The sequence below is a fragment of the Solanum stenotomum genome, chromosome 3, assembly GCF_019186545.1.
Source record: "Solanum stenotomum isolate F172 chromosome 3, ASM1918654v1, whole genome shotgun sequence".
NCBI lineage: Eukaryota > Viridiplantae > Streptophyta > Magnoliopsida > Solanales > Solanaceae > Solanum > Solanum stenotomum.
The window spans coordinates 15,992,930-16,012,016 of record NC_064284.1 but is presented as its reverse complement, the minus strand read 5'-3'; the positions used below and the strand labels follow the sequence as shown (position 1 = coordinate 16,012,016).

General features: G+C 27.7%; 1 protein-coding gene across 1 annotated transcript; it reads right to left on the bottom strand.

Moving 5' to 3' along the window:
- Positions 1-13,865: 13,865 nt before the first annotated feature.
- Positions 13,866-17,638, bottom strand: LOC125859776 (WAT1-related protein At5g64700-like). Its single transcript, XM_049539589.1, has 7 exons — positions 17,436-17,638; positions 17,273-17,338; positions 15,135-15,251; positions 14,827-15,052; positions 14,594-14,752; positions 14,273-14,424; positions 13,866-14,147 (listed from the first exon to the last, which is right to left on the bottom strand). The coding sequence occupies exons 1-7, from the start codon at positions 17,636-17,638 to the stop codon at positions 13,877-13,879; spliced, it is 1,194 nt and encodes a 397-aa protein (XP_049395546.1). The 3' UTR covers positions 13,866-13,876.
- Between the last annotated feature and the right edge of the window lie 1,449 nt (positions 17,639-19,087).

Sequence of the window (19,087 nt, the reverse complement as noted above, 5' to 3'; positions counted from 1 at the left end):
TTCTCCCTCCGTTTCTCATTTACCTTCTTTTATATTTTTTCTTTCTTCTCGGTTGCTTTTATCTTTTCTAAATTTTTTTTGCTAATATTATTATTAATATTACTACTACTGCTGCTATAATTTTATTTATTTATTATTATCATATTTTTATTTTTATCAAGTATTAATATTAAATGTAATCAAAATATATTTTATAATATTTGATGGTATAAGTTTATGAAAAAATTGGAGTTGATTTAGAACTCTTCGGCCATTAGTTTCTACTTTTAAGCTAACTAAAAAATCTTTTTTTTCCTAAAATTTTAATAATTCTGAATTCAAATACATTTTATTTTTCAAATTATAAAAAAGCTAATACAAAGTATATTAACTTTGTCCTAAAATCACCAAATAACTTTTCAATAGCTTTCACTTGGCTTAACCACATTACAAACTATTCTCTTTCATCATATATGTAGCTATAAAATATTATTACTATTATTATTTCTATATCTTTATCTTTTAATTTAATATTAAATCAAATATATTCAAATTTATTTTAAAATATATTTGAAAAATAATAAGTTTATAAAATAGTAAGAGTTAATTTAGAGTTTTTTTCCCGTTGTTTCTATTTTAAAGCTAATGGAAAATAAATTATTTTTTAAAAGCCTAATGTTATTTTCTAATTCAATTACTTTTATTCTTTCACTTAAAAACTTTTATTACCGTATTTATTAATTTTGTCCTAAAATTACTACTTGACTTTTCAATAGCTTGTCACTTGGTTTAACCACATTGTAAATAACTCTCATTTATTATGCATTCTACATAGAAGATTTCACTATTTATAAAATGGAAATACAAATATTTTTAAATTATGTGAAATTAAATAAAAATATCTTACTCAAAATAGTTTGATTCAAAAATATCTCTGTCATTAATATTCTGACTCAAAAATGTTCATTGTTACTTTTGAATCAAAAATACCATTTTTAAAAATAAGTAGTATATTATTTCTTTTTCTTTTAAATGCATTATTTTCGTAATAATGTGATTGCAATAGCAAGATGAATTTCTCTCGTAACTATACCATTATAAGCATAATATATATAACTAAAATCTTGTAAGTTAATATTAGGACAATAATATATATTCAATGTAATTACATAAAGTAAAGTATAAAAAAATAGAGTTAACAAGTTTCATCCCTACCATCATTGTTCTCACTAAAAACTTATAAGCTAATACTAATTTTATGAAATACTTTTAGATAAAAATGAGGTTTAATTCTTAGACACATTCTTTTTTCTTCATTAATCCTTCAAATTTTGACTTGAATGACATGTATTAGGGATGGTAATTAAAGTCGGCGGCTCTCCTAGAATTTCCTCATCTCAGATCTCTAAGGAAGAAGATCAAATTGGCCCTTGCGATGGACCTTAAATCTCGATGCATAAATGTTTGATACGAGAAATACTACAGCAATCCCTCTTGTCATTTGACCTAAACAATAAAGTATATTATTGGTTAAATTTAAGAAAATTAATTTAAGGATTTTATGACATTTGGATTAACACCTAATTTCACTGCATGAGAAATTTACTATCTCTGTTCTAATTCAATCTAAAAAGAATGATATATTTATATATTAAGTAATTGCCGTTTTAATTTATACGTTTTTTTTTGTATGTTTAATTAAGAAATATGTTTTATTTTTTGACCATTATTTAATTTTAAATTTTTATGTGACATGTTTAAGATTATAATATTAAGGGATAAGGGTCTGAAAAATATCCCAACTTTGGTCGGATTTGTTGTTGCGATACTAAACTTTCATAAGGACCTATTACCTCCCTAGACTATTTAATACCGTATTTTTTACCTCCTGAACTATTTAATAGTGTATTTTAAAGGTATATATGTGTCCACGTGGACACATTACTATTTATAATTTTGCATTATTTTTTATATCCACGTGGACAAACATATATGTTTAAAATACGGTATTAAATAGTCTAGGAAGGTAATAGGTTATCATGAAAGTTTAGTATCGCAACAGCAAATCCGACCAAAATTGGGGTATTTTTCAGACCCTTATCCCTAATATTAATGAGCATTAGATACATTTTACATATTTTTAGTTAAGACTACAAGATTAAAAAAATTATTTATTTTCTTAAACTATTAAAATGAAGAAAATTATAATTTTAACTCTATGTTCATGTTCTTAATAGGATTATTTATAGCCACAATATCTATAATTTATTTTCAAACCTAAATTTCTAAATTTTTTCTCTTATTCTTTAATAACTTCGTATCGAATTAAACATTATCATATAAATCAAAATGAGGTGTACTAACTAAGACAACAACGTATCAACTTGATCGAAAACTCCAAAAGTAGGAGTGGTCCATCGGAAGAAATCCAATTAATAAAAATAGATTAATTTTACCTTAAATTATAAAATAAAATTAATTCGAATTCAATTGCGTAAACGTGCAAACCACCTCCACGTCAGACCACATGTATAGAAGTTACTTCCTCCATTTCATATTAAGTTAATTTTTGAGGCATTTTTTATTTTTAAAATTAACTTAATTGTTCAGTTTTCAAGACTACTTTTAAAGTGTTCTTCCAATTTTATCCTTCATTAGTTAGCATTGGAATTAGTGATTAATTAATATTTAGTTATTTTAATCATAAATTTAATAATAATTAATAAGGGTAAAAATGGAAAACTAGATTCAATTTATGTCTTAATCTACTTTTCTTAAAGGGTGTGAAACACCTCAAAAATTAACTTAATATGAAATGGAGGGAGTAACAATTTAACCATTATGGGATAAGTTATGATGGGATAACTTATGATGGGATTAGTTATCCTGACCTTATTTCTTATTGATTGTTTGGTTTGTTCTACTAAAATTAATAACTATTACATCATTTTTAGAAATAAGTGGTTTGTTTACAAAAATACCCTCTAATTTAGTTTTTTGTGTGTATATTTTTTTTATAGAGTTTTAGTTATTTATTTTTAAAACAAATCATCCATCTTATTTAGCTTAATTATTTTTATGTATGATAGGATTTAACCCCCGAAAAACTCAATTTCCGCTTTGGAAAACAAACAAAAAAAACAGAAAAAAATAGGATTTAACCTCTAAAAAAATAAAAACAAAAAGAAGAGTTGCCTTACCATGTAAAACCAATAGCCTATTTTACTTAAAAATATCTCCATTTTGAAGCCTCCAAACAAATCCAGCAAAATGTTGTCAATACTAAAACCAAAAGTACTCTTTAGATGGAACTTCTTAATTAAAGGATTTGAAGGATAGTTTTGTCATTTAATAAACTTATCCATCATAAATTATGATGGCTTGGGAGGGATAACTTATCTCAATACTATTTATTAATTTTGGGATAAGTTATCTCAAACTTTCTAACTGATGTGAGGCCAAATACATATTTTTAATCATTATTTGTCTCACATTTATTATTTATATCTGTCTTTTTTGAGCATTAATTTTATGAATTGTGCTAAATAGTGTATTTTATTTGTAGGAGTAAATTAACGTAAAATTAAAGAAGTTTGAAGCTAAAACGAAGTAAAGATGGAAGGTTGAGAAGTAAATCAAGCAGACAGCTTAATGAAATAAATTCAATATAATAATGCATAAGGAAAAGGTGCAGCAAGATTGCTGCTGCTGCCACGTGGCAGCCGATAACGGTAACAGCAACCCAACATGGCGGCTACAGTGTTTTACGCACGGGAGGAATTCCAATTCCTTTTGGTTTCGATTTTGGATTCCTAATTTGCTTTGGAATCAATTATTTTATTTAGAGTTTACTATATCTATAAATAGTTCATATAAATAATTATGGGAGGTATCAAGAATAAGGAGGAGACACTTAAAGTCATCAATACTTTTTAGGGTTCTTTTCTTCTTCTTATTTTTTTAGATATTAGTAGCCAAAACTCTTGTTCTGGGGCTATAGCTACGGATTCAATGTTGATTATTTGAGGTTTTATGAATTGATTTTCGGTTGTCAATCCAAATTACTTCTATATTCTTGTTTTACTACTTTATGCTTGCACACCATAAAATAAATCTAGTGTCTAATCTTAAAATCGAACGAGGAGGGATTAGATAGACCAGAGAATATAGAGAGCTCGGTCCACCCATTAAATTGAGGTGATTAGTGTTCAGGAGTGACGCTCAGACGAACGCCTTACTTGGTTACGAAATAGGATGAAATATAAATGCTCGCCAGTTAGTTTATCTATCCCCGCTCAACGATGTAGTTAGATGGCTAACTGGGGTAGGCAGCGAGAGGCGAACCACCCGGACCATACTATCAACCCTATAAACCAATAATTTGACAACTGAAGTGAATTCTAAGCTAAAAATATGATACATGAAATCCAATACATGCTGCAGCCCTGAGATTTTTCAACTATTGTAAGTAATTTTATTATTTTGTACTTACATTCTTCTCTTTTGGTTCTCTTAACTAAATAAATTAGATAAGTATAATTTAGTAAAAATAGTTAATTGACAGGTCCTTTGGGTTCGATAATCTGGTTCTTTTAAGAGCCACTATATTACTTGCGCGACCGCGTACACTTGCGTGTGCAATTGGGAGCAGCACTAACCAAACACTAAATTAAGTGTCACTAAATATTTATTCCAAGACAATTTGTGTTTATTCTTCACACTAAACTACCCTATAGTGTAGTTCGATATGAGTTAGCTACTAACTACAGTTAGCTGTTCACTGAATTTTATTAGAAGTACTAGATAATGTTGCCCGTGCTATGCACAGGCCCAATAATATAAATGGTATATTTTGGGACTAATAATTGAGTTTTTGAAGCGATTGTTTGCGTGGATAAAAGAATAAGTTTTTTTATCATAAACCTGTACTTTCTTTGACGCTATTTAAGGTATAATAAGACTACCCACATACAACATTTTGAAATATTTTATGTTGTCAATTATCATGATTTATAGTATTTTTATGATAGTTTTAAATATAAAAATTTTTAAAAAATAAGACAAATAAATTAAAATGGACCCAATATATGTTATTTTTGTTGTCTCAATTTATGTGACAAAAATGAAATTTGGAGAGTCATCCAAATTTTCATTTTTTTTTTAAATGTTTGGAGTTATTAATTATTGTGATTTATAATATTTTTATGTAACTTTGAAATAATGTACATTACTGGTCACTTTGTCCTAATTCATGTGATATGGATAAAATTATAAAATTAACCCTTTTAAAATGTCTTTCAGATATTTTAAGTTGTTAATTATTATTATTTATAATATTTTTTTAGTAATATTACAATGATATGTGTTATTTTTCTGTCTCAATATATGTGAGCCTGATAGAATTCTGAGAGTCAACCTATGTTATTATATAGCTTTTAAATATTTTAAAGCTTTTTAAGTCATTTGTAAATGATATATGTTGCTTCCTTGATTGGAACTTTTCCATTTGTGATATATATATATATATTCTACAAAAGGGGGTTTATGCCCAAGTTCTACTATATAATAAATATAATATATAATATTCAAGAAAGAATATTATATATTATACTTGGGCCTAAACTCTCTTTTATAATATAGTAGAATACTTGGGTATAAAATAGAATTTTAAAAGTCCCACAAGTATAATATATAATATTCAAGATTGGGAAAAGTCCCAATCTTGAATATTATATATTATACTTGAGCCTAAACTCTCTTTTATAATATAGTAGAATAGTTAGTAGGAGTAGTTAGTAGTTAACAATTGGTTAGTTAAATATTTCCCTTCGTAAAAGTTCTCTTTGTTTATTTTTTATATATCATCTTTCATTTTTCGAGAGTATCAGATGTATTTTTTTAAATTATATTAATATGAAAATAGTGCAATTTTATACTAGTATTTTTCATTTAATATTAAAATTTTAAATTTTAATATTAGATTGATCTAATTTAATCTGGCTTCAAAGATTAGTCAAAATTAATTTTAGTGAAGTGAAGTATGACAAATAAAAGTAAACAGAATTACTAAGGAGTACTCCATAATATAAGAATAGATTTGTCATTTACCTCTAAACATTGAGCTAAGAGTAGAGGATATCACAAGAAAAGCAAATTTGTGAAAACCTTCTACGAGCGTAAGATCATTAACTAAGATCAGAAGACTCAACTAAAGAAGAGAAAGCTAGAAGAGAAATGTGTATTTTGGATATGAAAACTTTGTTTCATGAGAAGACTCTTTGATTTGGTTTTAATACAAATATACAATATCATCCCCTATTAAATTTATCTATAGATGGTTCTAGATATTACGTCAAGATCTAAATTATTCTATAATTTATACTAATAAATATTTGATTCTCTAGAACATTACAAGACCAATCTATCTAACTTTCTAACAAGGATCTAAAACTTCTATACGTATCTTAAAATAATATCCAAAATACTATTATAGGTCATTCTAAAAAAAATTCATAAAATCTATGAATTTGTTCTAGTTCTAAAAAATCAACTTTACTGTTTCACACTAAGATGTTCTTGATCTAGCCAGCAGAGTTCATAGTAAATTAACTTATTGTAATTATTTTTTTGGCTAATTATTCATTCTAATCTTAAGATCTCCACAAAAGTAACAAAGCAAAGGAAAAATGAAAATTTGGATAAGATCAAAAGTACTATATATAGCATTCATTAGTAAAAGATGAACATAAGGTGGGCCTGAACGCCAGAATAATTTGTCTTCATCGCCGAAAGTTGTGATGTTGATGAACACAAGATACCGTGTCCGTGTGTAATGTGTATCAAACTATCGATATTCGGTGACGGATCTAAAATTTGATCTATGAAATAGAAATTTGATAAAAAAAAATTCTCAAATCTTCTATAAATTAAAATATTTGTTAAGTATATTTAAATATTTATTTATTATTATATATTAACTTAAAATCGTTATCAAATTTTAAATTTTAAATCCAATCTTCTTGTACCACGCATTTAGGCAGTCAAGTGGGCCGGCTCATCGAAAGGCAATGGTTCAAATATTGTTCCGTGCGTAACGTCTACGCGGAAAATAATGCATGAACTAACGATAGACTGGTTTTCACTTTTCATAAGTGAATTCAAAGATACTCTAAAGGGATAAAATAATGTAATTTTGTTGCATTTTCCAAATAAAAGAAAAATATAATTTGTCAAGATGATTTTCGATAGATTACTTTCCTCAGTAAATATAATGATTCAAACTTTACTAGTAGCATGGTATCCTCATCCTAATGTAATAATAATGAAAAAAAAAATTAACAAAAAAGATGGATTTGGATAACTTTTTGAGTTATATACAAAGTTAGAGTTGATGTTCTATATACAAATTGATATTGTAAAACATATTTATGTAATTATATTATTTATAAGATAATCAATATTTAATACAATATTATTTTTCACATAATAGTTTCTACATATTCATTTATCGCATTGATAATTTCAATAATTAATTATACAATTAATACGTGGACTAAACCATTTGTTTAATCTGAAAACTAATAAAGGACTATAAATATGTACGGTTACTTCTTTCTAAACAATATATGGGCTTTGGTTAGATCTACCGTACGCCTAATTAACAAACGATTTACATAAGAAAAAATTACTCGACACAACAAACATATCATCTATAATTACTTAAATAATACTCCTTCTGTCCCTAATTACTTGTTCACTTTTCTTTTTTTTAGTTGTTCCTAATTACTTGTCAATTTTGACAAATCAAGAAAGGACAAAATATCTTTACCTATTAAACCATTAATTAATTACTTTGAAAAAGGTAGAACTTCTTTAAAATCTTAAGTTTTTAATTCATCTACTTCATAATTAATAGGGGTAAAATGGTAAACTCCCTATATCAATAATTGTTTTCTTAATAGGTGTCAATTCAAAAGTGGACAAGTAATTAGGGACAAAGGGAGTAATATTTCCAAAAAAATTATAATACATAGCGATAATTTTTAATTAGTAGCAAATACACTCAATTTATTTATTTTAAGTCTAATTTATAAGTGTATCTCATAAATATAATACTTCATCGATACTTGTCATTTTTGACAAATCAAAAAAATAAAATATTTTTCGCTTATTATACCCTCACTCCATAAAGCTTCGACTCCTAGTCCGCCTGAAGCCCATGGTTTATGCATGTGAAAAACTCCACTTTATCAATGCTACAGTTGCTTCTTTTACAAAGTAAACAAGTAATTCACGTGTTGATTTAATTAATAATTTAAATATTTCTATAAATATAGAAAAATTCTGTTTAAAATTCCTTAAAGAATATATTTGACTAAATTTACTTCGAAAAATAATTAGATATGTGATTCTCGTACTTCGAATAAAAATAATTGGCATATTGAAATTACTGGTCCCACACATTTGTATTTGCGGCAATAGAATGGTACAATTTGATTTTATTTTATTTTGTGTGGTTAACTTTAATTTAGGCTGAATTTGGAATGATGACTCTTTCATATTTATATTCTTTTGTTGATTATAAAGTAGCTTTAAAGGTTACTCAATAGCCAAAATACTTTCGGTTAAATCTCTGGCAGAAGCAGACAGCTACATGTTTTTGGCTTCCCACGCTTCGCCCACTGTTTTCTCAAATTAGTACATTCAATTGAATCTTCCGTCTCATTTTATATGAGTTAACTTGATTTGATAGACAGTGTAAGAAAATAATTTATTTTTAAATTATGATATAAAATAAGTGATAAATGCTTATGTGACTATCATTAAGACTAAAGAAAAGCAACTCATATCAACTGAAAAGAAAGAGTATTTCTTTTCTTTTCTTACTACTTTTTAATGACATCACTCTCATTTCATTCTTATTGAATTTCACTAACACTTTATTCTGGGGGAGGTAAAAATCAATCTTTAAAAAGAATGATTTGGTAAACGTATCTTAAACTTCGTACCAATCAAACACTGAGATATAAATTGTGACGGAGGATGTATCATATGGAAAGGATATTTGACTATTTAATTTTATTTATATCTAAGTTATAAATATTTTTATTAAATATTTACTCAATTTATGTGTATGTAATTGTCAAAATCACCTTGCTAACATATCAATAAAATTATAAAATGAGTAGAACATCAAAATAAACACCAAGGTGAGAATAAATTAATTTAACAACTTCAAGAAGTTATAATACCCCAATAATCAAAAGACTTTGTAGTCTTGGAGAAAAACTGTATTTGCTAATGTCCAGTTATTAGTTATCTTAAGGATAACATTTGGGCCATTTATTTGGATTCTGCATTTTGTGGATACAATTAACATAGATATTTGCCACATAAAATAGAATCAATTGACAATTTCATGGTTGTTATAACTTCTAGTTCAAATCTGCTCTTTTTCATTTCCTTAAGTCAAAGGGGGTTCACCCACTCGAAAAAAATTTAAAAAGTCCAATTGTAAGTCAGCTCCTCAAATAATATATTTAATCCATAACCTCATAAACATTTTGATAAATAATGTTATGGAGTTGTGTCATCAACTTTTTGATCAATATCTTTTCTTCTTTTTTTTGTGTTGCAAAGCTGCAAAAAATATCTTTGTCAATACGAAGTTTAAGGAGAAGTAGCTAGTAGTTGTTGTGTTTAAGTCAATTTTGAAAGTGATTTTATTAATCAGAAACAATTTGTGTTTGATCGGTTCAACTAAAAAGATTATCTTGAATGTTATACATGTAAGGGTTTTAATTAGTATATACATTAATTATCTTAAATTTTTATTATGGGAAACTTGACTTAAGAATTTCAATTTTATTTCAAAGATGAGGCAAGAGCGTAGACAAATGACCTAATTTAATGATAAATTAAGTTATTAGAAATGGATATTGAATTTAATCCAATCTCAAAAATTAGTTTATAGGACAAAAATTATTTGAGATCATCCCATCATCGAAGCGGGACCCAACACTTCCCTCCCTTTGCCCAAGTCTCGTTCATTGTTGTATAATATGCTTATGAAAAAAATGATTTTGAATTTTGAATATAAAAAAGTAAATTTGAATTAAGTGGGTGTAACACCTTTTGAAGACAATGGTATTACTATTTACGATAAATTATTGAAATTCAAAGAACTATGGTTGTTTTGAGTGAAAAAAATTATATTTACCTAAATTTTATATTAAAATACGTAAAATGTAGTCATATATATGCTTGAGCTCCGTATCAAAAAGTCGAAAGTGCAATCATTATATATATGAAGTTTGGTCTTTTCAAAATCATAATTTTAATAAAAATGTCTAAAATTAGTCTTTGTAAGACATTATGTTTTTGAAGTGCAATTATTACATCTCTAAAGTTTAATCTTGCTAAGGTTACAACTTTACTAAACAAATGCCTAGTAAAAACTATCTGAAGTTGACCTTAAAAAACATGATCAAATTTTATATAAAAATATCTGATATTTGATCTTAACAAAGTCGAGCTTCCAACAAAAACATATCTAAATTTTTCTATCTTTGCGCACAAAATTTTTCAACTTTTATCCCGCATATTTGGAGATGTTTCAAAACAGTATATTTGCAAAAAAATAAAAAAAATAATCAAATTTGGCTATATTTTAAATTAACGGTCCTAAAGTTGAATATTGATATAGTTCATCCCCAATATCAAGTAAATTAAAATTATGATGAGTCTACTTTTGATATCATGATAGAAATTAGAATTTTTTTTGCTAGTTGTTCCTTGTTTAGGATAATTTCTTAATAAATGATTTTTTTTTCTTGCCATCTTTGAACTTTTTAAATCACAATCTAAAATTTTGTAGACATTGAACGACAAATTAATTTTTGGTCAGAATACAAAGCTCTTTGAGACAAAATCTATATAATAACCTATAAAGGAAATATTTGGATGATTTATGTGATACTAACTCAACTCCAAAAACTAACTTTCATAAAAATAAATATAAAAATATTTAAGAAAAGTGTCCACCACCGGTTCTTATGTGGACAGAGACAGACAGACGTGTCCCCGTAAGGATGCACATGTTTACTTCAAATCTTAAATTCCAAGTTCTCCTCTTTGGAGCTCAACATAAGTAAATCAAAAAATAGAAAAAATATAATTTTGTTCATCAAAGAAATAACCATTTCCAAGAACAGTTGTAAAATTCTGTTTTTTTCCCTTAACAAAACAATCACTTCTTTTACCATTCAAAATCATTTTGTGTTATTTATTTATTAAAAAAAAAAGAGGATGGCGGAATACCTTCAACTCTCTAAACTTTTTTTTTTTTTNTTAAAAAAAAAAGAGAGGATGTCGGAATACCTTCAACTCTCTAAACTATTTTTTTTTTGACATCTTTTTCTCTGGTAAAAGACAGGTGTTCGAATATTACGACGACATTTTAGGCCAAAAAGGATATTTAAGGTGTAGGTAAAACAAACAATTAATTAATTATATAATTTGTCCCAGAAGCAGGACAGGTTATTTATTATTTATTTTAGTATAAAGCAAAATGTGAACATTAGTAGATTCTGTCGGTTGATAGTAATGATTGTTCTCATCACTATTACTCCTATTCTACTGGCAAAAAAACAACAATAAACTAAACAGACTTAATTTGTTTTTCTTCTTTTAATTTTTTTTAAAAAAAATATTTTAAGCAAAAGGAGACTTTTTGTTGGTGCGTCGGTGAGCGAAGCTGGAGCTTTTTGAGGGACAGTTGGATTGCACAGCCAGAAATGCAGGACCGCTACACCACTTATATGTATCAAGACAAACCTGCCAAATTAAAAATAATGAGTTTTTTTTTTCTTTAAATATTCAAATTTGAGCTACCATTAAAGTAAAGGAAGATATAATGTTCTAATATACTTTCAACCTAACTCAATTTCGAAATTAGCTAATAAAATAAAGATTATTCAAAATCAAAGACCTCCCCATTCATAAGTGAGCCTATGTGGGACTCAACACTTAAATTTATCACCGTGCTTGATATAAAAGATTTATTTTCTACTGAAAAACCTTTTTACATTGAAAAAACTTCTTTGAAGTAAATACAATTATGGTGAAAAGTGCCAATAAGATAAGAAATTCAGGACAATCCTAATATAATTATGATAGTATATCATGTGAAACTTAATTCGAATGTAAAATTATTAGATATGCAAATAAAGTCTCATATTGAAAGTTAATAGTAAGAAAACGAATAACACAAGACAATATCACACTTTATTAAAATCATCTTTAGACTTAATACAACAAAATTACTATGTATAAACTAATAACTTATTGTAAAAATAAAAATCTTCTGCGTTCGAGTATTTAACACAAGGGTTAACTATGAAAACAAATCATAGCGTTAGGCGCACCGACAGATAATATTTCTGAACTCGTTTTATGGGTCCAATCCAAGACAACTATATACTACTAAGTACTAAGTACTAAGCATGAAATAACAAAAAAACAAAAGGATGACTAATCTGTCATATCCCATTCAATGAATCCATTTAGTAAGGTTTATATCTAAGATTTATTTTAGATAAGATTAACATACAAACTTGATCACTAATAAAACTCCATTTGGCACCATTTAAACTCTATTTTGAGTTTTGACTTTGGTTTTCCATTTTTTTAACACATCAAAAGCCAAATTGTCTCTGCTTGTCGCCCAAAGTCCAACAACAAAATCAAGTCTATAATTAATTTATCAAAAGTAGTTTAATGACTACGTCAAGCAAACAAAATCTCCCACTTTAAAAAGTCCTTTCAATGAAATAAATTTAATGTAAATATTAGTAATATATAGAGATATAGACTGTTTTGTTCGCTGTTCTTATGAAGACTTTTAGTATTGAACTATTGATCATAAAGGAATTCTTCTTTTATGAGTATTACTTGTAAAATCTTTCTCTATATTCTGGTTAGCCCTCTCAAATGACAATGAGACCTCAACGATTGCTCACTGTGCTGGACTACAAATAGATAGTAATGTCAAATGAACGGGTTTGATTGAATTCAAATTGATCAAAATAGATTGTGTTAATAGTATATGGGTCCAAAAGAGCGGATCATATCTCAATTTACCTAATTTTTAATTAATTTTTATAATCTTTTTAAGTGTCTAATAATTTTTTTTCTTTATTATGATTATATATACATATCAAACAAAAAGTCTTTTTAAAAAAAAAAATCTCAATCAATTGACAACATATCGACCCAAATTCAAAATGGTTAAATTGGGCGGATCAATATAAGTTGAGCAAATAAATAGATGGATGCATAACCCTCCCAACTTAAATGGGTTGAATGAATCATATTTTTGTGGGCTAATTTTGACCATCCCCCTTGAGGACACTTATTGAGTGGAAAATAGTTGTGAATATTCACTTTTCTGGCGCCGTTCAAGACCATAGAAAAAGATTGTCAACTTAAATCACGAATTCAGTATGTGATGACATGATATTATGTTTATTTAACTAATTAACCAATCAATGTCTTAATAATATTGTCATTTGACAAAGTTAAAAACAATTAAGTAAAAGAAGTTTGACAAGCTTACATAGTAGGACGCAAGTCCGAACCAAGTTGATTTGTTGTATAGATTGAATGACTTTTTCTTCTTTAATTTAATTGTTTTGTATACAAACACCTGAGAGTTTGTGACTCTTCAAATATTCCAAGGGACAAAATTGGTCCTTTTGGAATCTGAACAGCACACTCCTAGTCTTTAAAAAGAAAAAATTATACTCAATAATACTTTGTTTAATACTATGTTTTTGTTGTTGCACAAAATTGGTACTCTTTGCCCCTACATTAGCATCCACAATAACCTAGGACCATATCATATGCATTGTTTTTCTTTTTCTTCTTCTTCTTCGTCTTCGTTTTGTTTTAGAATTGGACTAGCAACTTCTATTGTTGTCGATTGAAATCTAGCACTTTCGCGTGCTAAAATTGGTAATTCCATGTTTGAACGAGGCGTTATTACTTCAATTTCAGGTAATGGTGCTTCAGCGTCCCCTACATTTGGTGATCCAATTTGAGTGAACTCTTTACTTTTTGCCCGAAGGAATGAATACAATCCCACTATGATCAGAAACATGCCAAGCAAGCTGCAATGAATAAACAGAGATGTAGCTAGTACTACTTAGTTTTTGTATCATAAATAATTTTTTACTAGAAAATTAGCTACATATATATAACTTGAATTACATGAAAGATCGTATTTTTTTTTTACCTTCCGATACTGATTTCTTGACCAAGGAAGAAAGCTTCCGCTATAGCTACAAAAATCAATGACAGAGGATTGAACATAGAAGGGTAAGTTGGTCCTCTTTTTGCAACTGCCCATGATATGATGCACAATGTTGCTGCCGTTGCCAATGTGCCCTGCAAAACGGATTCAGGATTAGAACTTTATGAGTTTGAGCAAGCAATTCTACCACAATCTAGTTGATTCACTAAATACAAAATCTATTATTTATACTCATTTAGTATAGTTTCTGAGTAAGTTACTGGATTCAGACGAACCTGTTAATGGGCCAATGAGTATTCTTACCGAGTAAAAGATAGTAATTAGCTGCATATTGAGTCCCAGCTTCCAAGAGGCCTTTCTTCTATCAACGGATAGTCCAATTATCGCGCTTTGGATAGTTGCGATGATGGATATAATAAACGTTGAAGAATATTTGTACGGGAACACTTTGGACACCTTGGACTGTAACACAATTTAACATCATAAAATACTCGTCTTATATACATCGATTTTGAACATCTGTAGTACAAGTTTACCTGTATAAGGAACCAACAACCGTAAGACATACAACTACACATCAAAAATATAGTCCCACGAAGCTTATGCTCATGATCATTGGAACTATTTTGATACTTGTGGTGATGACTGATATAGAAAACTTTCCCTTTGTAAAGAGTAATTGTCAATGCTCCAGCCAAACACAACATTGCACCTAAAAGTTTAATTTTACCAAGCATCGTCTTCAATCTTAGCTTTTCCACACTACAACAATTGCATATATACAACACAGAATTAAGACAATTAAAAGCTCAATCGATATAAATTACATGGACTAGTTTCTTACCGTGACACAGTTGAGAAGATAAAGGTCACAATTGGAATTAGATTGAGGAAGTTAGTAGCATATGTAGCACTTGTCTCTTTGAGGCCATAATAGAAAAGACCCATAGCCATGATGATCCTGTTACATAGTTTTTACTAAATCAAATAACAATGCAAACGCTTGAAGATTGTAAGTATTACAATATATAATTAAGTATCCACATGATATACAAAGGAGGAATACTGATCAATGAAGAAAATATTATTGGGCCTAGTCCATTCACTAAGAGGTGCTACTTAGTTATTTAATTGGCCCATTAATCCTTCACCTAAAGCCTTATGAATATAGCCCATTTGGGAGGATGTTAAATAAGTACATTCTTTTCTTCGTCTTCATAATAGAAATCTCAAAAAAAAAATCTTTATAATAGAAATGGTAAGGTTTTCAGTAGCAAATATTTACCATTTAGAATTTGAAGTTTGTGAATTTTTTCAACCACCTCATAGTGATCAGTGACTATGACGAATTGTAAACAGATCTTTTATTATTGTCATCATTTCTGCAAGTTCTTACTTGAATGACAGACTGAGACAAATATCGTGATTAAAAAATAATGGTTGAGATTTAGTTGATCAAAGTAAGGCTCTAACCACACACAAGATAACAAATATATTCTTATTAGTTTATTTTTCGATAAAACCTCCATTTGGAACCTTTTGAACTTCTGATTATTAGCTTCTATATTTTAAGTTAATTTTTACATGTTTATTTATTGAGTTCCCCTTTTCTTTAAGTTTTTCTTATTTTAGTTAATTAAATCTTAATTATTAATTTTAAAATGACACGTTTTCTCTATTCAAGTAGTAACTTGAAAAATAGAGATAATAAGAAATGGAGTGAAGCCTAATCCTTTCTTGATAGAATAAAATAAATAAATAAAATCCCTTCATATCTGGTTCTTAGCTAACCCAAAGTTCAATGAAATCTTAGCTTATTTACACTAAAATCTACCAAACAATAAGATCACCAAATTGTACATAAAGGGATAATAAGATTAGTCAGTGCTAATCCATGACAAATAGAATCTTATGCGAGCTTAAATTGTCTCACATCGCACTGTATACAACTTAATGCATGGTCCATAAACATACACACCAAGTGCAAATCAACAATTTATCAGCAACACATAGTATACCTTACTTCCGAAATAACGGAGACATTTGGTTTTGCGGATTACATTAAATATATTATTCTTATTGATTATATATATGAAAAGTCTATTTGTTAAATCCAATTTGTAAATAGACATAAAAGACAAAGGCAAACTTAGGATTTGAAAAATCCGGATGCACCAATATTAAGCTAAAAAAGAATTTAAAAAAGGGTTCTACTTGGGATTGAAGCATGGTCATCAAGGTGGATCTATTAGCTTGTATCACTGGTACAAAACATCATTTCATATTTTTTATTGGGGCACTATTAATTATATTTAGTTTATGTCAGTTTTTCAAGATAAATATATATACATGATTTTTTTCGAAGTTAACGGATGCACGTGCAGCCCTACATTACCAAGTGGGTCCGCCTCAGATAAAAGACCATTTCCACTAAATAACAATAAGCAAGCTTATTAGTGTTTTTTAGTCCGATTTAAACAAGCAAGGTAGCAAAATAGCAATAACATATTTAACGTAATTTCATAAATTGAATTCAAAGAGTAAAATATACACAGAATAAAATATGTATGAGGAAAAAAAGGAAAAAAGAGACATTTGTCATGAAATTATGAAAGGTGGCGCATGTATGTATCGTCATGAAATGGCTCAATTCCCCGTACGTGGGTTGTTAAACATAAACCCCTTTTTAGTTACACAATCCATATATACCATAACTCTCATTGTTTTGATTGATAATAAGTTATTCTGAAATTAGTTATCTTAAGGTTAGTAATTCTATGATAAATTATCCCATTATATATATGGATAACTTATTTCATCACTATGATATAAATGATGGAATAGGTTATCCAAATATGACAATCAAACAAGACATAAACATTTTATTTCATCACTATTTTCTTATCTCATCACTATTTATTTTTATTCCTCACGTCAAACGACCGCTATTGTCATGACTCCTACTAAACAACAACAACTTACCCGGTTAATGCGATCATGAACAGCCAGAATAAAACTGACCACGTCACTTTCTTCATCAAACTATCCCTACAAACCAAAAAAAAAAAAAAAGAATCGAAAAAAGATACATTAATCTATAAGAACACAAAAATTTCGAAGATAAATATCGATAAAAGTAACAAACCTTTCCCAAATTAAAGCAAAAGGGGCTATGCATAGAGTAGCAACAACATGACGGTAAGTCATGAGAGCAAAAACAAATGTCCCGTGACTTAATATCACTTTTGAAAGAAGTTGTAATCCAGTTGCTATCACTTGAACTGTTAACATTCCTATCAATACATTTGATCCTTTTAACTTTTTCTTTATCTCCATCATCTTCTTCATATTATTTCTGCTACACACAAAAAAATAATAATGATATATAGAGAGAAACGAACGTACGTAAACTCACAATCTTTGATGTGTTACTTTTTTCTTTCATCTTCCCATGTTTTTAAGGAAATAACGAAAAGGGCAAAAGTATAAATATGAGCATAGCAAAGTGTTCTCCTGGATACCAGCAACCACTTGAATGCCGAGTGGTTTCTTTGTGTGACAATTTATATTACTTACGATTTTCCACTTCTATTTATGACTACTTAACCTATGTGTATAAATGAAAAAACTGTTGGGAAAATCTCCTATATTATTAATAATAGGGGTGTGAACTATTCCGATTAAATCGAATAATCAAACCAAATCAAATTAAATTTTTATTTGGGTTGGTTTTGAATTTTAAAAAATAAAAAATAAAACGAATTTTATATATATATAATGTTTAGGTTTAGAGTTAAGTTGGAGTTAATCACTTTTGTCCCTTTTTGGTTATTGCCTTTCATAATGATTACGTTTATATTTTATGGTTGAATTACATCTATAATAGGTATACTTATAAGTATTGTGTTTTAAGTTTTACTTATGATTTATATTAGAAAGTATATTTAAGGGATTAAATATTATTACTTTGGTTATATATGTTATTAATTATTGACATAACCGAATAACCAAATCGAAAAAAGCCGAACCGAATAGAGGAAAATCAAACCAAATCAAATTTATTTTAGATCGGATTGAGTTACACTTTTACAAAACCAAAAACCGAAAAATCCAAACTGAATAATATAAAATCAAATCGAAAAACCGAATGCGCACCCATAATTAATACTTTCCATCTTATACTCACCACGTGGACAAATTACTGTTGTCAGATTCCATTTCATTGACTTTCCATATCCCTTTGTTAAATTACGTTTATTTTTATTTGTTCATATAATATTTAATATTAAATTTTGAAAAATAATTTTAAGATTAAATAATTAATATTAAATATATTTATTATTTTTTAATATGTTAAAATGATAATTTATTTTTAAATTAAAAGTGAATGAAGGAACGACTTGAAATATATATATATATATATTACTCCCTCTGTCCACTTTTATTTGTCATGTTGCGCTTTTCGAAAGTCAATTTGACTAATTTTTAAAGTTAAATTAGATTACGTTAATTCGATATTTTTAAAAAACAAATTAGATATTCAAAAACTATACGAAAAGTACTATAAGTTGCAATTTTTTGCATATCAATATGATGAAAATATACATCATAAAATGTTGGTCAAAGTTCTTATTGTTTGACTCTAAAAAAGGAAACCATGACAATTAATTGTGGACGGAGGGAGTACAATAATGGCCTTATTATATGTGTTATAATTGCGAGGTTCTGGTAGTTTTGAAGAAAAATTTACTACTCTTTAAGGTAAAATAATTATTTTTTTGTTGAACTAATTCTAAA